The sequence below is a fragment of the Ciconia boyciana genome, chromosome 10 (assembly GCF_034638445.1).
Source record: "Ciconia boyciana chromosome 10, ASM3463844v1, whole genome shotgun sequence".
Taxonomy (NCBI): domain Eukaryota; kingdom Metazoa; phylum Chordata; class Aves; order Ciconiiformes; family Ciconiidae; genus Ciconia; species Ciconia boyciana.
The window spans coordinates 13,688,609-13,715,212 of NC_132943.1; the positions used below are offsets into that span (position 1 = coordinate 13,688,609).

Genomic DNA, 26,604 nt, shown 5'->3' on the forward strand with positions numbered 1-26,604 from the left:
ACTTGTAAGGGCTTTTAATCCAGAGGATCTTTCCCAAGGAGTTTTGCTCTGATTTCAGGACCCCCATTGTTTCTATAGAGGGCTATTTGGTCCCATTTAGAAGGTGGCTACATTTTCAGTAATAAAGACTGCAATGCTATAAAATAAAATAACATTGTCCCGACCCTTCTTTTACCCTCCCATCTACAGAGTTAAAAAAAAATAAAAAGATCCCAACCCATGTGTTAGAGCTTTGTTTTCTGAGTAACGAGACTAATCATGTTTCCTCTGCTTGAGGCCTCTCTCTTCTCTTCCTTTTCTTCTAGGTCCTCTGGATCCACACTGACATAGAAATATCCCATGATGGAGAAAATAACGCACACAGCAAAGAGGAGAACAGTGAACAAGACAAATTCAGCCCACTAGGAAAGAAAAAAGAACAGCAGGTCAGGGGACCCCAGACTCTCAGTCCAGACGATTTCTCTGCACTTCCAAGTGCTTTTTAAAGAGCTGGGTGAAAATTACATTTTAGCTTCTGAGATTGCTCATAAGATAGAAACTTTCTCATCCTGTTTTCTGGTAAACTTATGTACACATAATGTAATTATGAATATGTGATATACCTTGAAACAAACCAGTTAGATTGGGCTAGTTTCATTAAATCTTTTCTTACAAATCTATCCTGACTGGAACATACCTGCCCGGGCTTTTTGCCCACAAGATGCCTTTGGGAGAGGCAGTTTCATGTTAGCCAGAAATGAGCCCCATTTCACACTTCTGGGATGCCATCATCCCAGAAGTCTGATAGCCTGAATTAAACAAGCTCTGCACCACAACCTCCCCATGCAAGCCCAACATCTCAGGGGTGCCACAGGCAGCTGGCCCTGAAGAAGTCCCAAACTAGACGCTTGAGGAGGCTGCCTGCCCACTGGCCTAGCTGGATGAGGGCAAGCTGCTTTTGGTAAGCAACTGCAACGCATGGCTGGCATTGTGTCCAGGCTCCAGGCCCAAATACAGCCTGCTTGCCTAGAGCTGAGCTCCAGCAATGTTATCGCAGTGCAGGTCACTATTATTTACTGCCACTGGGAGGCTTAGGGAGAGCCATTGCTCCAGAGGGCATACACTGCTGAGGGCAACGCAGAGCCCTGGCAGGGACGCAGCTCGGTGCAGGCTGCCATCACTCCATTGCAGGAGCCCAGGGCTGTGCAGAGAAGCTGTGCCTCCAGGACATGGACATCCAGAAGCACCACCCAGGACCATTTTAAAGCATTACTTGTGTTTTAAGAGCTGAACCATACCTGTGCCATTGGTGCAGCCTGTGCAACAACGAGCACAAGGGTATTTCCAACAGCCACTGTGAGCAGCCAGCCTGCCTGCAGCACCGACTTCATGCTGGCCGGAGACTGAAAAGAGGAAAAGGGCCTGGTCAGTGGGTATCACGCTGTGCCCTTCTGCCCTGGTTCACCCTGTGATGTCCTGCCCACTGTAGGTATCACTGGGCTCAGCCTAGGAGGAGATGGTGGAATTTCCTCTGCGGAGCATCTCCTCTGTGGTGAATTTCAACAGCTGCATACAAGGAACTTTCAAAACGTGTCCTTCAGAAGGACACATGAAGAAAGAGGAGATGCTGTTGTTGCAGAGCTGGATCCTGATCATCCCCAACCTGCATCATCTGAAATTGTACAATCGGGAAGTTCAGGGAGCCACACAACAAGCCCTGCAGCTTGGAGTCTGGGGCCATGTGGCTGTACACCTTTGGAAAAGAGACTGGATCTTGGTGTTAAACTTCCTGCTGATGACAAATTTTCCACATCCCATGACAGATCATCCTGCTGTATTAATTGCCCTCATTAATAAACATCTGCACTTTACTCCAAAGATAAATTTGAGTAGCTTCAGCTTTTTAATCTTGTAATGTCTCAGTCCTTTCTTCTCACAAACCTTCGCCCCAGACAACAATCAAATCATCCCTTGCACACTTGTTACTCCTTGCTCCCTTGTTACAGACTTGTGTAGGCTTAGACTCCTTCAGCCTCTCAGCTTAAAGCAGGTTCCAAGCCCCCATGCCACCCTGTAGTCCTTGAGATACCTTTGCCTTTTTATCACTGGAAAACACGTACCACAAAATATTTCACTGGGAGAAAAACCTGATATTACAGTATTCAGAGTTTTCACATTAAAATAAACTTCTATCCAGTTCTGTTCTACGTTCTCAGCTTTACCAGAAAAGGAGTTTCCTGAGTATAATTGAGAACAGGTATCTTCAGGGTATGAATTAATTTAGCTTGAGAGCACCTAGCAAGCTGTATTATCATCCCACTTTTAACTGAGCCGCAGATAACATTGTCAGTAAGCATCATGCCAAAGGACATATTATAAGCCAATGGCAGATTCAGGAATAAATGCTGAAGTCTAATTGTAAGCCTGAAGTCTAATCTTTAAGTGGAGTACCTGAGAATAGGAGAAGGCCAGACCTGTAATGGAGAACATCACCTCCCCAGCAGATATTAATACGTATTGTGGTAACTGCCAAGCCATATGGACATTGTTGGCTTTGATGTCTTCTGACTTCCATGTCTTAACAGCACCTCCAGAAACCTAGCAGGAAAATAAAGGCACATTGATTAGCTGCTCAAAGATCAGATCCTTCTTAGCCTGGACTCCAACAGCAACTTTACCAAAATGAAGTTTTAAGTAAAGGTGGAAGCAAAGCTCTGCCCTGGAAGCAAAACTCTGGTCTGATCCCTGCCATTTCCAAGTCTGTTAGGAACGGGCTGACTCCTACTGCACAGGGCAGAGGTGGCAGGATGGAAGCATCCCAGCTCATTCATGTGCTGCAAGAGTTGCATGAGTTATTGCAAACCAACAAGTTGCCTTCTGTAGTCAGGTTGGGAAAAGCCTGTGTGGTACTTGTGCAGAGCCTGTGACCTGCTGCTATCCCCAGGGCCAAAAGAGGAGAGAGGATAAATGCTCATTGCAGCATATGGCCACTGCTCCCATTTCATTGGCACTGTACAACGCCCCACTATAATGGTGACACCCAAACAAATCCAGTTCAGGAACACTAAGAGTAGCAGAGACTGCCCCGTATCAGATGTATTCAGATAGTTATGGTAGCTGTATTCCTCATTCTTTTTGTTTGCTTTCCCAGGTGTAATTAACGCTGCTTCTGATGCACAGAGGCTCAGAGGCAGGGAGAGATTTAGCCAGGAAAACACTAGGCTGAAATGACTTCAGGCAGAAACCCCCATGTTTAAGGAGAGTACTTGGGAAAATACAAGGGATGTTTACGCGATGTACTTAATCACCATGCAAGGAGGCAAATCAAGAGACTGTATTTTAGCAGGCTAAAAGGGGCAAGAGAAGAGCTGTGCATTGCTCTTTAGCCCATAAAGAAATGTCACAAGCACCATACTATAACCGCACACTGAGGAAGGCTGGGTAGAAGGCAGCATCCCCATGATTTAAGTATCACAGTTCAGCCACGTTAGCAGACTAATTTATTGCATTCTTGGTTCTTCTATATAGCACTCCTGGCAGAGGAGCAGGGCTCAGTACAAATCACTGCAATAATTAAAAATTATCTTGGCCTGGAGCAAACTAACTCTCTACAGGAGGAGGAAACCACAGGGAGAGAGATGGAAAAACAGAGGGTCAAAAAGATTAAAGAACTAGCACAGAGTCCAGAAAGGCTGAGGGCTGTGGCACAGAGCCACTCCTGAGCAGCCATGGCTACAGCAGGGACTTTTGTAGATGGGACCACAAACTGGAATCCTTGCCCACAGCGATGTGGGACACATCTACTTCAACTGGCCCTGACTGAGTTGCATTACCAGAAGCTCTGGGGCAATATTCTTATCGTAATATTCTTCATGCAACTTCTCTACTTGGTCTCTCATCTGGTGAAAGAGGCTTGCAGCCATGGAGGAAGGGTCTGGCCAACATCACGTCAAGTGTGTATGTGTTTTATGTACGTAAGTCTCTGCACTCACAGATGGCAGCATCTGCCTGTTCCCTCCAGGACTGTGCATCCCACTCCAGCTACTGGAGTTAAAAAACAAAAATGCCAGGTGCTTTGCAGCTATATTTTTCCCCCTATGTATTTGGACTCTGCAGACATGAACAGCTCCCATTAATTGCCCATCAGAGAGATGTTACTGCCCAGGAGTAGCTGACAGCATTTTGCTGTGCTCATCACAACACAGTAGTCAAAGTCTTAGAGGGCAGCTTAGCAGTGTGTCCTGTCAGCCCTCGTTTGTCTGTGTGCTTGTGCAGTGGAAAGGTTAAAATGCGAACTAAGCTGATCACATTTGTCTCTGTGGCTCCTGCTAGCTGGACCAGGGTTGGAGCAGCATGCCTAAGAGAGTGGCAGGCAGAGAAAGGAATCCACCTTCTCAGCAGTGCTCACACCCCATCAGGGCTAGGTTGTTCAGAAAACCGTGCCTTGACTTTACACTAGGCTCCAAATGAGCTGTACAGACAGTGAGAAGAGGAAAAACAGATGCACAATCTCACCAACCTCCTCCCTCAACACTTTGTCCCTCTTCCCCCCATGCATAATCCACAAGTCTTGGAAGATCAGCCTTTACATCAGTAAGTTAAATGTGAGGATACAGTAGAATGTTTCTGGAGAGTTTTTCAGGTGTGAGGTACCGCCAGGTACAGTATTTTAAAGACCACAAGCAGAGTCAGCTCTTGGCAGACTGTAATAGCTCTTTGCAGTGTGCTGGGTCGATGTTAACTGAACAAGGGTGGCATGAGACCAGCACAAACCATGGATCACATGATTTTCCATGGAGGATTTCCATCAAGGAAGAGATCTTACTTCTTGTTTAACCCATGAGATCTGACAAGATCACGGTGTAAGGTGGAATGAGTACCCACTAACCTTGCTTACGTAGATGCCAAAACCTTTTACTAGCCCTTGTATAATGGACTGCCTTCAGATGGCTACTGCCCAGGTCTTGCAGGGTGGAGAAAGCATGTGAGAGTCACAAACATAAGAACAAAAGCACTGCCAGAGACTAGAGCAGAAGGAGCTTGTTACTGTCACAGGGACACTTACATTAGTTATCACAATGGTGTATGACGCACCGAAGTCGAGCAGCCCTAGATCCAGGGTGAATTCTCCCGTTTCAGTTATGCATTTTCCATTATTATATCTAGATACAATGATGAAGTACAGTATTTCCCAGTTAGTCCCACAGACAAAAAGCACAGAACAGAGCTATCAAACATGCCCCTACAACGGGACTAGGGAGGATATATGATGTAAAGCTGCAGTAATGTTTATGTCAGACAATCACTAAAGTTCTTGCCATCTTTTCCTTCCAGAAACACTTAGGCACTGACTGGAGTTCACCTAATGACCTGGACTATTGCTAATATTTTTAAATAGTTTCTGCTTCTTCCTAGCACTGATTTTTTTTTCCCCTCAGGTTTATTTTCCTTCCAAAATTTTCTCCACTCCTTCAGGAACTGTGGGCCAGACAAGTTAGCCAGGCTCAAGCAGCCTTCAGGAAATCAGAGATATGCACCCACAAGCCACTTTGTTTTCTTTCAGTAGAGCAAATTAGCCTTCATATTTGTTCTTCTGATTTTGGATGTGTGACATGGCACAGAGGCTCAGCAGCATTGCCACAATGGCTGCTGCATCCTACTAAATTGCAGCAATAAATACTTTGGATGGAGCTGATGCAGAGAAAAGCCATGAAGCTTGTTTTGAAACATTGCAAAAGCCAGAAATATCCTACAAGAGCCAACTCCAGTGCTGCCAAACCAAGGCCATATGGAGCCCCCGTCTAACAAGCCCAGCCTGCAAAGCCATGTAGTGTTACTTGATGTTACCAGCGCACATACCAATGCTTTGTAGCATGGAATATGAATTGGCCTTTCCCCGAGAGCACCCTAACACTAAGAGCTTGGGCCTGAGAGAATATCAAAATAGAGCAGGCATCAAATGGCAGAGGGGACTTCACCATGTCCCACCTTACTCTGCTGACACATGCACAGGAATGGCCAGTCTCTTCCCTCCAGGCTCCCACATAATGTGAATAAAAGCTCAGAGAAAGTTAAGTGCTGTATCTGGATTTCTTCAAAAGGCTTTTTGGGTTTCCAAAATTCCCCTGACCTGACTCAGAAAACTCAGATTATGGCCTAAATTAGGATGTCATTATACTCATGTCATGGGAATAAAGTTTCCAAGCTTTGTCCCTACAATTTTATCTTACCAAAGCAATAACAGCCACATGAAGGGAGCTATCCCAGACACTGTTTGGAGGCTGAATCTATTCAACTGCATATTACACACAGAGATACTGATCTGCTGTCCTTTGGCTTGAACACTTTGCAGACTAAATGCGTGGTGCTTCTGCACACACAAGAGTGGCCCGGAGCACCTGCTCTGTGCAGAGCTGATAATTCTGCTTTTTTTACAAACATCTGCCCCCACAACCAAATGCCAAGACAATAGCAGTGAAGGTTTTGCTATTCGCCTGAGAAAAGCCCTATTGTATGCAAGGAAAGGCCTCAGCAAGGACCTTCAGCACAGCAAGGGAAACTTACTTGTCCCTCTTTAGCAGTGAGTACTCAGAAGCGCTGTAGTTTTTCTGAACAGCAATGAACCATTTGCTGTCAATGGTGAGGTTGACATCTTGGCTCAAACCGTTAATGAATCTGTAAAGAAGGCATATTTCATTGGGTTGTCAGACAGGACAGGAGAAACATAATATCAGAAGTGCACTCTCTCTCCCAAAGCCTTCTGTAACTCCATAAGGTTATGACAGCCTCTCCTGCAAGCTACCAAAATAATCGCCTGATTCATTGCCCAGTTTTTCAATATAAGATTAGTTTTCCCTGCTGTGTAATTCTACCCTCTTACTCTCTCTCCTGTGAAAAGTGACCCTCACTTTTTGTGGGTTAGGACTTCCAAGCAATCTCTTCTCAGAGACCTTCAAAGATTGTTCCGTGGCTGTTTGAGAGGACAGATCCCCAGCCCACCCCAGGAAACTATAAAGTTGGGTGTCCTCATGAGCGTGTGCACCATGCTGGCATACTTTCCAAGGAGTTTCTACCAGTGGGAAAGAGCTTTCTAGCAAAATAAGATACTTTCATCAAAACAACCAGAACTTTCATGGGAATGTTCAGGTTTGGTATGCTTTTTCATACACAAAAGACAGTTTCCTTTTGACAACTCAAAAATTGTTAGCAAACCCAAACACTTCTCATTTGATCTGACTATGTTTTAAAACATTTTGGTTTTCAGTTCTTAAAATGGGGGTGAAATCCCTGAAGATAGTCAAGTACTTAACAAAAATAACTTTAGTGGAAAAATAGTTTCTTCCTAGTGAAAGCTCTTCAGAAATTGTCGAAGGGAAAGTTTTGGGATTTTGTCAAACATGTTCACAGGAAAATATAAAACATTCCTGACTGCTGGTATTAATCAAGTCTCCAAGGTAGTGTTTAGTCAGTAGAAGCCTTCACAAGCACATGAAGAAATACTGCTCTCCTGCTCTGCCAACACAGGCTTGCAGATAAGGGAGTTAAGGGAGTTGGACATTGTTTTATACTATCTAAAGTTTTTGAGGGTTTTTTTGGTTGGTTGGTTTTGGATTTTTTTTTTTTTTTTTAAACTGCTGCAGTTTGCCCAAATCCTCCAGAAACTCCAGCTGGAATCCTCTTTTTTTTTTTTTTTTTTTCCCAAATCTGCTTCTTCTGCATCTCAGCAGTCTTGCATAGGTCTGGTGATGTGGTGCTGGAGGTAACTGTGACCTCAGTGAGATGGCATCTTGGCACAGACCAGCACAGGACTGTTCATGGACTAGCTCAAATTAGGAAAGCAGACTAGCTGCTTAAGCAGAGCCCAATGCCCAGCTGAACTGTTTATGAGGTTGTAAAATTGTGTAGATGTGGCACTTCAGGACATGGCTTAGTAGGCATGGAGGTGTTGGATTGATGGTTGGACTAGATGATCTTAGAGGTCTTTTCCAACCTTACTGATTCTATGATTCTATGCTGTGTCCAATTTAGTAGGCATTTGTGCACGAGGTTGGGTGACATAAATGAACATCATGGGTTGGCCAGTTTGCAGAGGACAAATGGCAATGGCTCCTTTCCAGATTGCTTCTTCCCTTTCTTTCCCAAAGAGGTGGGACACAGTGAGATTAATTTACCACTCTTCCAAGGGAGGAGATCTTTTATGTTGTCATCTCAGCCCAGACTATCCTAGGCAGTAAGCAGCAATAATGCTCAGCTCTGCATGGCAAGTGTGGGAGGTGACACACTGTCAAAGCCTCCGCAGCTGACACCTGAGTCTTGCATGAGAAGTGTGGACGAGATTCCAACCTGAGAACATCTGGGTTATTTTACATACAGTTTGCATTAGACAAAAGCAGTTTCCCTCACCCCACCACCTCCAAATCCTCAAAAAAAGCCATTCCTACCTAACAGCTGCCAAACCATTTTCTGGCTTTGCTTCCAAGTCTGTAATCTAGAGAGGGGAAGAAAAAAAAAAAATCAAACGTATTTATTAATGCTGCCTTATAACAATGTGTAGCAGAAAATACTAGTGTTTGTGGAGTTACGCATGTGTTGCAAAGCCCATGGAAATCGACTGGGCTCTCATGTAAGCTTTACATCAGGCCATGGAAGTAAAGTCCTGGTACAATGAGGCTAATGGCAAAATTTCAGCTCCACCAAGGGCTTAAGATGAGATCATACCTTTTTTTCCTCATCTCCTGCATAACAAAAGCAACAGTTTCAGCCAGTCCCCCTCTACTGAGGCATATAACACCCTCCAAAAAAGTATTTGTCTTGATCTGAAGATAGCAAGAGAGCATTATCCACATTAGCCTCTTTCAATTAGTTAGAATTAAACATGAGTGCGTTACTCTTACAAAACCTGCAACTGCCTAACTTTCAGACCTTGATTCTTGGCATACTCATAGACTTCACAGAAGCCTAAAGCCAAGAGGAACTGCTGCGTTACTATTCTGATCATCATGTATCGCTCATATTTTCCCTGACCCTCAATACTCAAGAGATTAAACTGTTGTATGGCGCAGGCAGCGAGCAGGAGACCCCAAGATGCACTGAGCTTGTTTGTGCTCACAGCCTCTGCAGACACATCCCTGAAATGGCCACCTGGTTGGGCACACTGGGGAGTAAGACTGTCTTTCCTGGAGATGACAGCTAGAGCATCAGCTCAATAGTTAACATGATCTACATTCATTTGAGGAGAGCCTATTTGGCGTACAATGCTGAAAAAACACAGTAACAACACAGCCCTGCCCTGAAGATTGTATGTCACACAAAAAGAACACAGAGCAAGGTTCTTGGCTGGTAGAAATCCACAGTTGTGCCATGTCCACTTAAGCTGGCAGAGCAATTTCAATTTGCGCTGCCCATAGACGGAACTCAGGCAAGCCAAAAGGGACTGAATCGACCTTCAGAAACTGTCTTTCTCTTAAAATTTTCTAGCCCTTTCTCCACAATTTCTTCCTGATGTTAAACCCTGAGCCTCTGAGACCAAGGATCAGAATTTCAGTATGCCTATAAAATGCTTATTGTACTTCAGTGTGATATGCTGACCCACAAATAATGTATGCCCTAAATAATAAATAGCCACAGTGAATAATAAATGTCAGAGAAATAAATAATAAACAACAACATCAATTTTTTCCATGGGAGACACATGGGGATTAACACTCTAGTTCACTGCAGACAGGCCAGCCAAATTATTACTCGCTTTCATCGATGATCCCCAGAGCTCTCAATTCATTTCCTGCCTATGCAACAGCCCACAAAGGAGAAGAAACCAATTTCAGATTGGATCCTTCCAGGAAAGCACCCCCACCTGAGTGAGGGGGCCAAACTCAGCAGTGAGGGAGGCTGGTGTGGGCCATGGCTATTCCAGGGCAAGCCCTGCAGCACAGCAGTGATGCTGGCATTGCCTTACTTGTGTTGCAATGCTGGAAAAGTGAGTATCATTTACCACACTGTCTTCCACACCTCCCTTATCTACATCTGAGAATGACAGGTCAGTAGCACCACCCAACAGCATGGCTGTTCCCCAGAGCATGGGAGCCTGCCCGTGCCAGGGTGGGCATTAATTTAAGTACAGGCTAGATACCTAGGGCAGCACAGAGATGTACTGAAGCTCAGAGGTTGCTTTGCTCCAGCCTGTCACAGGCTTTTCCTTCTTAACAACTGTATGAAAATCACTGTACCAAGTATCCATTTCTTCAGGTAAGAGCACACACTTGTCAGGGTCACAGGGAAACTTAACAACATTGTGTGGTAATGAGCCCCAGGCTCTAAACCATAAAGCAGCAAAAAACCCCGACATTAGGAAAAAATAAATTCTTAAAACTCCTGATTTTTAAAAACAGTTACGTAATTCCTACTATACAATATTGAATGCTTGGTGTGGCAACCCTGCAAGGTAGGAGGCTGAGGAACTGCAAAGAGAATTGATATTTTAGCATGAGGACAGATTCTGATGGCATTTACACATCTGCCACAATGTGCAATAGCACCATTCATTTCAAGAGAGCTTCTTAGGATACAGCTACACATAAAAGATATCAGAATCCAGCCCTATACATCCCATATGCCTCTCTTGGATTGTTGCAGCAATACACAAAAGTCCAAACACAGATAGCTCCGCTGCAGAGCCTGAAATGAGCTTAATCATTTATTCTGTTCAGCAAAACAAATGGGCCTTCTGTGCATTTTCACTAAACACTTGCAATAACTAAACCCGGAATCATTCCTCTGATGCTTTTATTCCATGCCCAGCCCTAGAGCCTCTTTAACATCTTTGCTTTATAGAACCATCTTTGGGGGAAAATCTCTGGCTCTCTGTTTCCTCAGCTTTCTCAAGCTCTGCTGCCTAGCAGGCATGACTGTGCTCTCCCACTGCAGCATTCACTGGATTAAAGTGTGCCCAGAAACTCTCAGATGCCATAACGCCTCTATTAATCAACCAGCAGAAATGCGTACAGATCCAGTGCCGCTAGCTAAGAAGTCAAGTTTAGAGCATCTGAGAGCAATCAGACAGACATTGCAACTGAGCAAATGAATTAATGAGCCTATTACCCCATTGTATCATCACAGCCATTGAATTAATACTGTATTTACACTTCACTCCCACACTCACTAAGCGGCTTGATAGGCTTTCTTCTGCCTCAAAAACAATTAAGCTGTATACTGATTTTTCCTTCACGGTGTAGTTAAAAGCAAGAGACAATCCTTGATGTTGCAGGGTGAAGCGAAGGCTCTGTTGCTCTCCATTCAATATTAATTTTGAGTACTCAGCTGGGTTCTGTGGAAAAAACAAACTTGGTTACACTTTCTTCAGATGAGAAAGGATCTGGCTCTTCCCACCAAGTGCAACCCTAACCTCTCTTCAAGGGAGCCTGTAAAGAGAGGTTAATAGTTAGAGCTGTCTTTTACAGCAAAGGACCTATGTTGACCTATAGGGCTTTGGACTGGTCAAGCCAGAGCCTGGAGTACCTTCCCTTGCTGGATGCAACCCAGAGATCAGGGAACACCTTCTGCCCACACAGCTACCCTTTCCTCTGGCCCTGCTCTGCCCCGATGGGACCACATCTAAAACATGGCAGGCTGCTAGTGGCCAATGGACTGCTGGGCTGAGTCCCAGACCAGCCTGACCTGTAAAGTAATCTGGAAGCTGAAATAGGAAACAACCCAGTGCCCATGCCCAGTTAACTGCCTTCCCATTTCTTTCCTCCTTTGCAGGTAAACACTTTTCAGATGCCATCCAGATACCAGCAGCAATGACTGGTCTGAGCACTGAGAGATGCAAGTTGAATGTCTCTACATGCTCATATCAGGACAATTATCCTTTATTCCTAATTACAGGTGAATGTAGTTAGCCATTTCCTCCTTTGGCATTGAAATATGCCTCTAAACTTTCAATTTCTGTCTCATCAATAGAGATAACATGCTCCATTTTTAAAGCTATTCCCATGCACTTCTAAGGTAGTGGAGGAGAACAAGCTCTAGCATCTGTGGGCTTTATTAGGAAATGCCTGAAAAAAAGCCCACCCTTTCTTCAATGGGACACAAGGCAGGCCTTCCAGCCCCACATACATGCTTACCTGAAAAGCCTCCACGGGCTGCTGAAATAGGTCCTGGTCTTGGATTGTCACTTGAACAGGGTTCTTCGCCAAATTCAGGACCCGAATTAAACTTTCTTCTGGGACAAGTCGAGGCATATCAGTTTCCTAATTAAAGTAAAAGGCTTTAAGTGCCATCTGTATGTTTTATTAGTACTTTAATATCTCTTCATTTTTAACCATAATAGTCTTCCTCTCTGTAATGACACTTTTCCATCCCTTCCTCATCAGAAGTTGCACTGAGAAAAAACTGAATATAAATCTTATCTAGGGAGGTTTCCTCATAGTAGCTCAATAGCCATCCTATCATTCCTCCCCAAAACTACTCTTCACACCGCTAAGCGTACAGGCTACACAACCACTGGGTAGGTAGAACAATGCTTTAATTATACAGCTCCGTGGTGCCTGCATTTAACCAACTGCCATATCAGAATGGAAAAAAATGTGCTTAGCTTTCAAAAGCAGTGACCAGAATAATTATTTCCCACTGCAGTCAGTGACTGGGAAAAGAATTAGGCCAGAAGCTAAGCAGTTTTGAAAATCCCAGTCCAGCTCCATGTCTGTAATTGGTGCTTTTGCATCACTTGACACCATGCTATCTAACAGCCGACTGTATAGATCTTATTCCCTGTTTTCTGAGAAAGGGAAGATGATGCCTCCAGCACAGAGGTATCTCTTTCTGTCAGGAATAATTTCCTAGAAAGAGTACATCAATCAGTGTCAGCCTTGTACTACCTGCAGATCTAAAATGATTTTTTTTTTAAAGAAAAACTTCTCTTTTTTTCTCACTTTATTTTCAAGTAGCTGTCAGCAATACTTCAGAGCTATTAATTTTTTTCTGTCTCATCCTATAATTTGGGTACTGCAGGCAGGGCAGTTTGAACCTAACTCGGTGGGGAGACACACTGTCAGAGAAGCTAGGGCAACACTGATTTCCCTGTACCCATATGCTGCTCTGGACCAACAGGCCTGTTAATGTTATCCAGCAACTTCCATTACTGTGGTTTTTCACCTGCGCTACCCACAGCCAAGCCAAGGTGGGCCATCCTATCCCCCTCTTTGCTAGAGCTTTTAGTAGCCTTCAGGGTAAAATTTCCATGCACAGGCAGGGGGGGACCTCTAACTCACCTTGCCTCTGCCTGGAGGAGTCACACACAGCCAGAGCAGACTTCCAGTGCTCAGCCAGAGCTGCTGGTGGTGGCAATGAGAGTATTTCTTTGCTCGCATAAAGAGATCAGAAGGAAGACCTGAACCCACAAAGTCTCATTTCAGCAGGAGACTTGTCAGTGGATTCACCTGAGGAACCAGCAGATGGTAAACCAAGGCTGTGCGCCAGCCACTCTAACAGAACATTTTAAGTATACATGGAAGCTTTAAAAATTAATCCTATAGTAACTTTTGTGAGACAAAGGTCAGCCAAAGTCTGCACAAGGCTGGTCATGGGCCAGAAACAAATGGTACAAATCTGCAGGGGCTAACATCGAATTTACAAGAGATTTGCTGCCATCCTGTCTGGGGATGCCTGGCAGTCCCTAATGCCTGTGACTATGGAAGTGACTGCATTCAACCTGCCTCACTGGAGAAACAATTTGGCTTGTAAAAAACCATACCCCCACCCTAAAGTAGGAAAGTAGTTAAATTAATAAAAAAAAAACACCACACACACAAAAAACCCCAAACAGTAAAATATAGGCAAGCTACAGCAAGAAATAGGAGAGAGAACAGACTACCTTTTGGGAATTAATCACTAGCATTAACTAGATGTCTGTCAAGCACTTTGATGATGGAAATCTAGAATATAGACCAATACAGATGACCGGCACAGCAAAACTGCAAAGACTAGAAAGAGAGAAAGAGACAGAGACAGAAAGAGAGGGAAAAGTAGACAAAGTAAGAATTATCATTAGCAACTGGATCAGTATGCTTAATTGTAAAGAACACATTAAAAATTATGATCAAGGAACACAGTGGTTAAAAGGATTATCTAACAGGCATCAATAAAAACACCCCAGGGAAAGAAAGTATTTCTGAGGAATCCCTTGTTCTATACTTACATTTATTTTGACTTCTACAACAGCTGCAATTCCAAACGCCATCCCTGCAAGGATCATACCTGTTGCCATTTTCCTGATAGGTCTATGGAGCAAATGAAAGAGGTGCCATTAAGAAAAAAAAATTAATTTAAAATATAGAATACCATTCTTCAGAGCCAAAGATGTGCCAAAACCATGTAATGAACTGTCCAACAGGTGGCACTGGGGATGACATACTGTTTAAATTGCCAATCATTTAACTTAAAACTATTCTATTATTTTGTATGAGGCCAGCACTGAGGCCAATTAAAACTGATATGCCATGAAAAAAAGCTCTTTGCTTGCAAGTTTCATATTATCTTGTTCCTAGCTTTTCTAGTGGGAATAGCTCATGGCATTATGTTAACCTGTGATGTTGGAAGGAGCACTAGAAATGATATATCTTCAAGTCCCTTTTGGGAAAGGCAAAAGAAAAGTAGCGTGCTATTTAGCAGCAGGAATGAGGAGCAGAAAAATGTGTAGTTTGTGTCATCAATGTTTCTGACCATCTGTGGTATCATTCTGGGTTATTTCTCATGCCAATACATTTACATTTCTAGAGAATAAAGAGCTTGCTTCTGAACTCAGAGCAAAACTAGCGCAAGTCTACCAGAGTTACATGAGACAATCTGATATAAAGCAGAATAAAATAGGTCCAGAACAGCAGGTCCAAACTGAGTATTGAGTTGTTGAGATTTGAAACAAATCTGGTTCTAGATTCAGTGGTCTCCACTCTGTGTAATGGTCTAGATTCACATTCCAGATTGACTGGGCTGTGGGACATCCAGATTAGGAACTCAAAAATCTGTCTTTCAGTTACATGCCCTGGGATAAGAAAATATCCTGCTTGCATCTTGTAATAAAAAAACGGTTTTGATCTTCAGTGCTGCATTGGGATTTTGTAGCACAAACTTTTGCAGCCACATAGGCTAACACCCTGCAGGCTACAGTGTTTCCACAGCCACTTCTACAGCTAAACTGGATAGGAGCCTGTTAGTATCCCGCACCCAGAGGACAGAAACAGCATGGCATTCAGTCCTGATCAGTGCATGATTTTGTGCTGCTGGGTGAAATAGTCTGTGAACTGGTCATCAGGCAGGAAGTTTTCTGTCGAGTCAGGACTCAGTCCAGGGCATGGGCTTACACTGAGGTAGCACGAAGAAGCACAGCTTCTGATGCATCCCCTCCAAAGGGCACCATCACAGCGGTGAACAATGTCTTTGATATGTCTTTAGGTGCAAGTAATTCAGCATGATGGGAAAGAATCAGCAGGGTGAATGGGTAGGCTTCTGAGGCTCCTTCCATCCCCATTTTATGTGGTTTTGTCTATTCAGCATTTTAGTTTGTATTAGGAACATGCTTTTTAAGCCAATCTCCCACTCATTGCCCCTTCCCACGCTGTGGTTCATGTTGAGAAGTGGTGCTGGCACATGGAAACTTGGTTCCTTTCAGCTGAAACTGCACTGGCAGAGGCACTCCATGAGTGCACATAACATACTCCCACTGCTAAAGGGCATCAGTCCACAGAGGCAGACTACAGATACTCTGAAGTAAAATCCCCCCAAATGCATAAAGTGGGTCTCAGAACCAACCTGGAGGTCTGCTCCTATTACACTGCACTTCTTGCTAACATAGACGGGGGATAAAATGCTTGGGCCATATGGAAATTCCCTTATGCACTCACTGGCTCAGATCCTAGTGTGGAATCTGCTTTCACACCACCACATGTAGCCCACATGGGACAGTGAATTTCGCCCCACAGGGACCTTTCAGGGAGGGAATTATTTAGGTGTGATATAGGAGATAAGGTGAAGAACATGTTGATCAAATTCAAAGAGGGACTGTTCATATCTGCTTTCAGGGAAGATCTGTACAGAGCAGAATCCAACATCACTGAATTTTCCTCTCTGGAATTTCCAGGACCTATGGAAGAGGGTGATGCTGCCTCTTGGGGCTGAAGTAGAGGCAAGTACTGGGAAGGGTGAATGGAATTTGTGTACCTCCTCCTTAAAAGCTCTTATGCACACTTGCTGCAAAAGAAAAAGCACGGAGGCATCTGCACTGTCCCCAGGTACTTACGTGAAATTAAATTTGCACATGTTTATCAGGGGGTAGAGCCCAAGGTCAAAAATTGGGATGAAGACAAGAATAAGAAGTGGATTTAAGAACTGCAATACAAAAGAATGGGAGTTTAGTGACTAGAAAGCAACTTTCAGTAATTAAACTCATAAAGCACTGTCCTCCAGAAATAATTCCATTACAGAAAGGACATGAACAAACACTTAAAAACCTCCTTTTAAAACATAATCATAGTTGGCACTTCGGCAGCTTCTGCTATTTAGTTTTCACAGGCACAAATACATTTTGTTCATATCCTCCCCTCCAAGAGGTAAGCAAGCATCACTGGCCCAGTTTCCATGAAGAGAGAACTAAAGCATTATGTTTTTAAAGAGTACAAAACCCACTGACAATAGAGGCAGGTGACCTTCGGTGCTGTGGTGGGACCTTACAAGAAATCAGCAATAATGGAAACATCTTGGGACTTCAGCAAAATCCCAGAGGAACAGGCACTGTTCTGTGAGATTGGTAATTTCTTGCACTTCCACACAGTTTGTTAATCCCCCAGGAACTAAATTTGTCCTGGGAAGGGCAGAGCTTGTCTGCCAGCCAGCAGTGGCAGAGCAAAAAAAACAGAGAGTGACGGAGAACAAGAAGAGAGAAATGCTGTTTCAGTGTAGAAGGAAGATTTCAGGGAACAGAACAGCTTTGAATTTCTCCAGAGCTGTTCAGCATAAGAATCGTAATCAACTGTGACAACACAGCACCATCTTGGAGCCTTCACATTTTCATCTGCCCTGCAGAAAGGGAGGAAGGAAACATATTTCAGGTACAACACTCATCCCAGTGCAGGGGCATGTTAAGAGGAGGCACAGCTTGTATCCTCCATTTGCCAGCACTAGTTCAAGAACTATTATGGTGGCATGTCTCCCCACACCTCTGCACTATTCTGCAGGATTCAACCTCCATGTTAGGACATCCTTGGGGTCTTCTGAACCCCAAGGCTAAGCTTGCAAAACAGCTAGTGAGCAGTAAGGCAGAGTCCACACCGCAGCAGTCAGCAGGAGCACTGCTATTACCTTCAAAAGGAGCAGAGAAAGGCCACTGGTCCCATGAGAAAAATAAAAATGAGAGAGAAAAAGAAAATACATTTCAAAGGGCTATTTCCTACCCTATAGTATCTTTTACCTGCATTTGGTCAGGCTGAAGGACATATATTCCCTGAAACAAAAAGATATGCCAAGTGATTCATAAACACATAAAATAACAGTGCATATGGCAAATAAGCAACCGGTCCAGTAGAGGCCCTAGCAGCAAAGGTGGTTTCCTCAAATGCTTTATGTTGGCTTTAGCAGCTGATATTGTGCTCTTGACACTTGTCGTCTAAGGACACAGTGTTTGATGAGAATCGTTTTGCAGAAGGAAGCTACACTCAGTCCTTGATATATGGCAGCTGGGAGACAGCCTATGACAGGTACTGAGACCCATCTTTCAGACTGGCTGAGCCATGAACTAGGTGAGTGGGGGAGAATGGGCATGTTAGTGCCCAAGTTGGGATTTGGGCTTAGAGCTTCCTCCCTCCCTGCTTCTGTAATGGGAAAAGCCCAAATCCTCAGTCAGGTGAGTGCTCTCAAGCTTCAGGACCCTCTGAGCTCTGTTGGCATTTCTCTGAAGCACCCCAAAAGGGTAACAACAGGCAATCCCTGAGCCAGTGGGCTGCACAAACACCTCTTTCCTCCATCCATCTGCTGAGGGCATCTAATGGACTTTGGTCAACTGTGACTTCTTGGTTTTAGCCGAGTCCTCAAGGCTACAAGAGGTGCCTCACCCTTGCATCACTGTACCCAGCCCCCACAATCGGCCCAGGTCAACAGGGATGGACGGAGAGATCCCAGTCCCCAAAAGGAACCGATGAGTTGTCTCCAAGGTGGGGCTGGTGTTTGTCTGAACTCCATGCAATGCTTTTCATTTGAAATTAAGATGAAGAGAAGAGGGGGAAAAATTAGGAAGGAAATAATATCTTTCCAAGAAAGCGCTGTGGGGGTTTGTCTCCTGTCTGCCAGGCTTGTCCTGAGCTAAATCTAGAATGGCTGCCTGTCTTTGCCGGCAGCTGCCTCCTGGGAGAGTGGAAACCACTGGTCACAGCAAAGGAGTCTTACAATTAAAAATATCAGGCAAATATCCCCTCCTGCTACTTTGTGCACACTATACAAATGCACCATTAGGAAACAAGCCTGCAAATATTTAATCTCATGCTAAATCGTTCCTTGTTTAACTCCGGACTTCCTAACTGAGCCCTTTGTCTGCAGAAGGGAAAAGCATGGAATATTACAAACATAAACTCCAACAAGCCTAATGGTGGGATCACCCCAATGGTGCAGTTAATTCTCACCTTCATGAATTGGGACAACTCACCAGTGGAGAGCGGATGAGACTGAAACACAAGCCAAAAATCTATCCAAGTTGGTGTGACAAAAAAGCCCTGAATATGTCCTTCTCCACCAGAGAGAGTTTAATAAGTGACATCTGGTGATTCTTAGATCTTCTGCTAATGGCTCACTAAGTGCATGTGAGCAAAACAGCAGAAAACAAAGTTTTTAAATACACATCACAAAGACTCCATGAACTTTCACTGTTTTGTCTTTCTGAGGTGGATAAATATTACCCAAGGTGTAGTCTTTTTCATGCCTCATTTGAATTAATTAAGCCTAATGAGTATCACATGCTGAGAGCCCAATTTTTAACAGGAGTGACATAGAAGGTCTCAAATTTTGGGCTTTAAGTCAATTTTAAACTGGAAAATGGGCATTTACAACCCTAAATTCTGATGTGAGCACCCACAGGTAAGATCTAGATGGCCTGTTTAAACATATATGTCTGGAAACCAGCCCTGTATGGTGGCATCTTTAGGCAGATAGCTGATCCACATTTATCTGCCACTGCACCCTGCACCATTTGCCATTCACAACTTTGAAGGACTTTATGGCTACTAACTAATTAATCCTCATCATATCTCTACCTTATACACAAGATTCCTGCTGGTTTTGAGAGACTTCATTAATGTATCACCAAGTAAGCCAGAGCAGAAATATACAACTACAATAGATCTAGTTACACCTTACAAGGACTGTGTGAACCTTGCCTGACTTCCCTGTCTTCAGTAGTATAGCAGGCTGGAAGCCCTACCTGCTCAAGGTCACAGACTGGTTGCCAGTAGGTCAGCAATCCTGACCTTGCAGGCTGCTGATGCCTCCCCAGCCCTCGCTCCTTGCCAAGATGTACTGCGATGAATTGAACATGGCTGCACAGAGCCTCTCGCTTCTAATCACCAAAAGTGCAACTCACCCAGACTCATCAAGCAGATGCTCTTAGTACTGCGAGACTCTGGTTAAAAAGCAAGAGTAGTGATGTTACTACTAGTCTTACCAGCTCTGGTGACATTAAGTACTTACAAAATCAGCATTCATTTTTGTGGCTTGCAAAGTCCACCTGGATCCCTAAGGAGAAAACAGACAGCTGTGAAGACTTCAAGATGTCCTATGGGACTAGAAAACATGGGGACAGAGAAGACGACAAGTGCTGGAGGTCTTATTTCCCATCTATTCCTTCCCTTCCCTGTAACTCCTGCTAGTAGGCAGGACACAGTCTTCCTTCTTACCCTCCTGTGCCAGACACCCGGCAGGACTGTGAAGGGATGGCCAGCAGTGATGGTGGGTACTGCCTTAGCAAGTCCCTGGACACCTGGTAGGAGCGTGGCGCTCTGTGTCCCCAGGATGCTTTGGTGTTACCCTGGAAGGACAAGGGTGCAAGCCCAGGCTGGCAGGCAGACCTGCAATGCACTGTACTGTACCTGCTGATCAAACAGGGCCCAGAACATTGGCAGCGGTATGAAGAGGAAGAGAACACGTGTCACCATTTTAACCTCCCCAATCAGCTGTGTCTATAAAGGGAACAGGCAAAAAGGTAAGATGGGGGTGAAAAGCCAGCAGGTGATTCAAGCCACATCAAGCTCCTATTTCTTTCTGCATGGCAGTTATTCATTGCACTTATTCGTGATATTGGACATATTTGCATTTCTGCATTTCATTGCAGCACCTAAACTGTCCATTAAGGGTCAGGAGAGTACAGATGTGGGAAGGGACAGGACAAATGAGAGACCGGTGCATGTGCGGAGCAGTGCGGCCAGGCCAGTCTTACTGTCTCCCCTGTCTGTCTGCCTGCCTGTCTCCCCGCTTTCCCCTCCAAACCTGCCAGGTAGAGCATCGCTTACCGAGTATTTTTCTGACGCCCAGTCCAGCCAGTGATCTCTCTTTGGAATCTGATGGGAGCGGTTTTTCAGCCGGTTTTTAATAGCAAACTAGGGAGAAAAACAGGTGAGTAACTCCCTCATGACATACCTGCCCTAGTCACATTCCCAGCTCAAGGCTGCCCTCCCCATCCCCAAATGTAAGCAGCGCCAGAAAATTGCAGGGGTTTTGCTGGACACTTCCAAGATCTCGGATTGGATGCTTTATGACCAATTCTCTGCAGGGAAGTTTCTGCGACGTTGGTTGATTAAAGGTATGATGTAGGAATGAACTACCTCATGGGCTTGTCTTTCAAAGACAAATCTGACGCTAGCCCCCAAAGACTGTTTCATGCTTGATTTAAAACCTGCTACATGATAAAGCTTTAAACATCATTTCTTCAGTTCTCTTCCAAAAAGCACCTGTCGGATTGACCACTGTGCTGGGGAGGAAATGCCTCGTTAACCAAAGCAATGTCAAAACCAGAACTCTCACTCCCTTCTTGTTCTGTAGACCTTTCTTTGCATATTCCTGGTGCAGCCCATGCTTCATTCACTCCTAGACCAGCTTTCAAGTTGGTTTCTCACTGGAGGAGAAATCAGTGACACAAAATTTGTAACTTGTTTGTTTATGCTGTGTGCTCCAGTCACTGAACACACTGAACACAGCCACCCTGGCAAAAAGAGTGGCAGACCTCACTTAGAAATCCTATCTTCAAGATCTGGCCTGTTTCCCCAAGGTAAATCTGTCACTAGGATTGACCTAGGTAAAAAGAAAACATCTGCTGTTAGCAACAGCTTCCTGAAAAAGAATCATTATCCACCTAATAATAAGAATATTTTTTCACATACTATATTCAGCTCACACACTACGAAAAATAATTGATAAGGCTGTAATGCAACTTCAGCAGGTGTCTCTTGCGTTTACATGAACATGCTGAATGTGCATAATATGAATGTGTACTATTACTGTCTGCTGAACTGATAAACTTCAGTAAAATTATTCAGCTGAAAAAAATTGAGTCATATATCTGATACTCTGTGAGTTTATGAATTTTCCGTTCAGTTCAGTTTCCACCAGCATCTGCCACTAGTGGTTCTACTGACATCAACTGAACAGTTCATGGAGCTAAGGAAAAACAACTGAAGTGTTGAAAGAATAAACTAGGACCTAAATGTGTTTCTTATTCCTTACAGCTCATCAGCAAGATATCCAGGAGCAGCATATAGAAGAACTCGAAATGTCATCTCCCCTTTCTTTCCCTTTGCACTTTTCTGACTTGCAACCTCAGTCATGCATGAAACAGAGAGAATGGCAGACACTTACTCCGATGCATTTGCACACTTCCAGTAAGATGTTCCCTTGTGGTGGCGTTTTTTTGTACAGTCCACTTCCAGCAATGAACACAACTGAAAAATATTATAATCCAAACGGGAATTCACATGACTGAGGCTCAATCCTGCACTGGGTTCTCTCAATCCTGCACTGGGTTCTGGGAAGGATCTCCCACCCCTGTATTCAACAGAAATCCTCTGCCCTTGGGGCTTACAGAATCGTATTTTTGACAAAATAAATATACAGGACTCCTTTAATGCCTTCAGATGGAAGAAAATGCAACATCCTACAAGAGGCAGTGTGATCCCTAGGAAGTCACCGTCATCTTCTCATGATCTGCTCTGGCACAACAGGCACCTCCACATCTGACTCATGCTGAGAATCAAAGATTTGAAAATCCCCTCCATCTATGCTTTTTGTAGGCTAAACTTAAAGTACAATCCACATTGAATTGCTGCACCTGATGTTGGAAATCAGCCCTGACTTATTGCAACCGTGTGAGGATTAATCGAGATCCAATGCGGGCTCTCTGTGTACTTGCATCTCATACACATTTCAGTGGAAACTGCCACAAAGGTCACTGCATCACACACTGGTGTTAACAGAAATTACCTCCATATATGGTTTCCACGAAGGGTTATACAATTTAAGATATTGTTTTCTCCCTCAAAGCACAAAGAATATTGGACCGAAGCTTCAAAATCCTGTCAGAGACGGGGCCATCTGATTACGTATCATTTGTCCTGCTCTTTGAGAGCCTCTGAGCACATTGTAATTCCAAAGATGTTAGCAGGGAGAAGCACAAAAGCTGAGCATGAAATCCATATAACAAACCAACCTCAACTTTTTAAACTAACCCAATTGTCTGGGTCAGTCCACAGCAAGTGGAGAAAAGCAGGCACCTCTGTCCTAACACAGGAGGCCTGGGACACCGCAAGGAACTCACCATTTCTCTTTTCTGACTATGAAGACCCTTCGCATCCAGTTTTGACTTGCAGAACTGTCAGATAGACCTCTGAAGTCAGTTTAGGTGAGTCGCACTGAAAGACACTTGTCCAAAGTCACCCAGAGCGGGTAGTTGCACTACCTAATTTTTAGCATCTCCCTGTGGACCTGTTGGTGCCTCTAAAAGGTGATTCATTAGGTTTGCTGAAATACATTCTGGTGGTGCCATTGACTCCTTTGGGAACTGAGGTTCCCGCATTAGGTTTGGCATTTGGAATTAAATAGTACCAATCTTCCCCCATCTTTCAGAAACTGAAGCAGTCCAGAAAATCTTGCTCTATAAGATTTCTATTCTGCCTCTAAATCTATCCTTGCTTTCCATCATCATGGGGAGAGGGCCAGTCAGGGCTGAAAGGGTATTTTCTCTAGTTCTGCATGCTGCTCACATAGTCAAATATATCACTTCCAAGAGCATTTTAGCATGTTACAAAAGAACACAGAGCTGCTTTGCCAGGCAGGCCGTGGAATCTAGCAGCAGGACACTAGCTAAAAACACATTTCGATTGATGCCCTCACCGAAACTGCAATATTTACACGTCCATTTTCCCCTGGGCAACTACTACTCTGCTAGAAACATTCATCACACAGTGGTGCACAGAAGAGCCTGTGCTGCCTTAAACTGATAGGAACAGGCCACAGGGGAAAAGAGGGGAAAAGAGGGGGAAAGAGAAGCTTCTCAGGCCCGTGACCTTGCACTTTTTTGAAAATAATTGCTGTAATGTTAGCTGTGGCCTGATGACATTTCTCCAGTGTCCTGATTCTTCTCTCTGATGGAAGTTTGAGGGAAGAGAGCAACATTCACACTCTCTGGGGGACAAACTTTTCAAATCACAGATGCTGTGGTGAAATCACACAATTGCTTGGTCTCTCAATTAAGCTAACAAGCTGAATGAGAAGTCACCCCATGCTGTGACAAAACCTCTCAAATGCAGTGTAATAAGGGGACTGCTCCCCTCAGCAGCTTGCAACTGTGAAACTAAAGCTAATGGGGTGTCTTCTGTATTGGCTACCAAGGAGTAACAGTAAGAATGTGGAAATTGCTGAGTATTTTTTAAGGGTTTAAGAAGAAATCTTGACAAGTACATTAATGGGGCTAAGATGCAAGCTTTAGGAAGCAGGGTGATTGCGGCTGCCTCCTGACACTTGGACAATAAGGGCTTTTTTTTGCAACATAATAATAAGTTGTCACTGTAATTGCGCGAATTACTTCAGCCAATCAAAGTAAGACAGCTCAAAATAAAGTAACATCGCACTCAGCTCCTTCTGCGATTTCTGTGGCACACAGACTCTGAAGCAAAAGTCTGAGCCATTAAAGATGGCCCCAAGCTGCAAAGAGCCTGTGGAAAGGTTAGAAGTGGCATGCTAAGCTGCTCTTCTATAAGCTGGGGAACTCTGAGGACTGCTCAAATTGCAGTTCAAAGGCCAAGCCTGCTCATAGGCAAAGCTGCAAGCCATCAGGAGAATCACTTTGGTGCCTCTCTTTGCTTTATAGAGCAAGGCAATTGTATTGTGAAACATCCACTAGACCACCCTCTCATCAGTATCATGATAAAAGATTGCAGTAAAACCATGGTCTGCCCACCACTAAGTGAACTAGTGATTTTTCTTGCTGTTCTGAACTGTGGAATTTTTGGATGACCTTGAACCCTTGAGTTTCCCATTGCAGTATCCATCCAGAGCTAGTGAATTTGTGCATTTTCTCATCTATCCATGAACTCAAAAATGGTAGCTCCTATTACAAGCATTATTGTTTCCACTCACCAAGTGCCAACACCATCAGTGCTGCTGGGACACCAAAAGCCAGTGCATAACAATCCTCTCCAAAACATTTCACATCCCCTGAAAAAGAAGTCAGAAATAAAAGCACCTCATTACAGTCAGACTTATGTTACTGGGGCCTTTGATTTGCTTCTCTTAAATCAGTCACTTCCCCTGGCTTTAAATCTTCTTTGCTGGTGCTTGACACTGTGAATTGAATCTGCTTGAAACAGTTGTCCTCCCTTGATGGAGACAATTTGGAAGCAGGGTTAGTGTCTGCCAGCAAAAGCAGCTGATAATGGGATATTGATGAGAATGGTAGAAGGGAAGGGGCAGACAAATAGGTAGAAAGAAGTAGGAACTGTAATTGGAAAAAACCCGCAACATTTAAAATAAACTGAAGCCATTCTGTATTTGCCTAGATCTAAATAACCAGTACTGTGTTTCCACATTATTTGTGCCAGCTGCATGAGTTATTGAGCTAAAAACTTGACTCTGATTTCATAGCGACCTACAGTGCACAAAGTGGAAGCCAATACCCCTACTATATAAGTGGGAACACAGGATTAGTCTTAAAACTCCAGTTCCCTTTCTCGCCACCCTCCCAATCTCACTAGAGGCAGCCTGCTCCAAATGTCAGGTCTTGCAATAACCCATCAGGAAGCCAGGTTTGTTACAGCACGGCTTTGATCAATCTGAGCTATGGTTCACTGAAACCCTGCACCTCTTAGACCAGGTCAGTTCTCACACTATGTGAATTTAGAAGTCCAGCTGCAAACAGAAAGCCAGCAGTGGGGTCTGTGTTTGTATACCAGTGGCTACAAATTACTGCATTGTTACATGGAGTAATAACAAAATGGCTAAAATAAGCCAACATAGTTAACAGGAAACCAACCCCCGAAGCCTTCACTTGTTCCTGTTTGTTGTCCCTGGGCAGCCATGGTCAGCTGCATAGCTGTGTGCGTGCAAAGCATTTATTTACTTATTTTCAGCAAATTAGCTGAAATCCAACAAAGCTGGCAGCAAAACATTATGGGCCCACTGAACTTTTGACATGCCAAATGAATTGGACTCCTCCACCTAAAAGTATATATTCCACATTTCCGCCAAATGTCCATGAACTGCATTTCTTGCTTTTCCAATAAAAGTTTTCACACTTAGCAAAAATTTTACTCTTTCCCCATCCTCTCCACCTCATTTCCATGTTGCAACTAGTTTATTGCTAGGCTATATTGGCACAGGTTTTCGTGTTCGAAGGGGACTGGATTTTCATCTGCCCACTGACTACATTGAGCAAAAGCCCATTCCCAAAAGAATGCTGACCTGGGGACACTAGTGAGAGAAAGAGCAAGAGATACAGCATTTGTCTTTGCCTGTATGCATGGTGTAAATATGAGACAAGCACAATTGCCCACAGCCTTGTGAAATGAACGGCCTGTTAAAATAACAACTCTGAACAAAGAAAGCTTCCTGGAGGCCACGGGACAGAATGAAAAAAATGCTACTAAATGTGAAGACTACCTTGTCCCTATCCCCATTGCCTATGGCCTGCTGCTCTGCTCCCGTGTCTGTATTTAGAGTGTGCCAATCCCCTTGGCTTCTAGGCACTGTGATACAATGAAGTGCAGCAAGACTCAGGGACTAAAAGGGGTTGTGCAAGCTGGCTAGAATATAAAGTAGGTCTTAAATGGGGCATAGGCCTGTGCTTTGTCTTCAAGGCTAGTTGCTCAGGACTGCAGTCTTGCATGCAGACACGCCTGGGTGCCAGGACAGAGCCCTCCAGAAGTCAGCAGCACCCTGTGGGAGGGAGAAGGTAGGACTTTGAGACCAGCCCTGCTAAGTTTTTCGGCCCTGACACCTGCACAGGACAGCAGAGATCAGTTCCCATCCAAAGGCTACCTGCAGGCAAGCCTTCACTGGCAATGGGGAGGATTAGATGACGATATATGGTCATATATGGACCATATATGG

At 44.2% G+C, this 26,604-nt stretch overlaps 1 protein-coding gene across 1 annotated transcript in view; it reads right to left on the minus strand.

The window, feature by feature from the left end:
- Nucleotides 1-224: 224 nt before the first annotated feature.
- SLC15A2 (solute carrier family 15 member 2) overlaps nt 225-26,604 on the minus strand; it is a 39,975-nt gene continuing 13,595 nt past the window's right edge. The window contains exons 7-22 of the mRNA XM_072874456.1: nt 24,637-24,714; nt 21,862-21,944; nt 20,520-20,606; nt 20,100-20,189; nt 19,702-19,746; nt 17,438-17,470; nt 16,271-16,359; nt 14,174-14,255; nt 12,102-12,227; nt 11,138-11,302; nt 8,421-8,467; nt 6,544-6,654; nt 5,045-5,141; nt 2,431-2,577; nt 1,278-1,382; nt 225-401 (exon numbers count right to left, since the gene is read on the minus strand). Coding sequence (XP_072730557.1) covers nt 225-401; nt 1,278-1,382; nt 2,431-2,577; nt 5,045-5,141; nt 6,544-6,654; nt 8,421-8,467; nt 11,138-11,302; nt 12,102-12,227; nt 14,174-14,255; nt 16,271-16,359; nt 17,438-17,470; nt 19,702-19,746; nt 20,100-20,189; nt 20,520-20,606; nt 21,862-21,944; nt 24,637-24,714 — 1,562 coding nt within the window. The remainder of the gene's footprint in view (nt 402-1,277; nt 1,383-2,430; nt 2,578-5,044; nt 5,142-6,543; nt 6,655-8,420; nt 8,468-11,137; nt 11,303-12,101; nt 12,228-14,173; nt 14,256-16,270; nt 16,360-17,437; nt 17,471-19,701; nt 19,747-20,099; nt 20,190-20,519; nt 20,607-21,861; nt 21,945-24,636; nt 24,715-26,604) is intronic.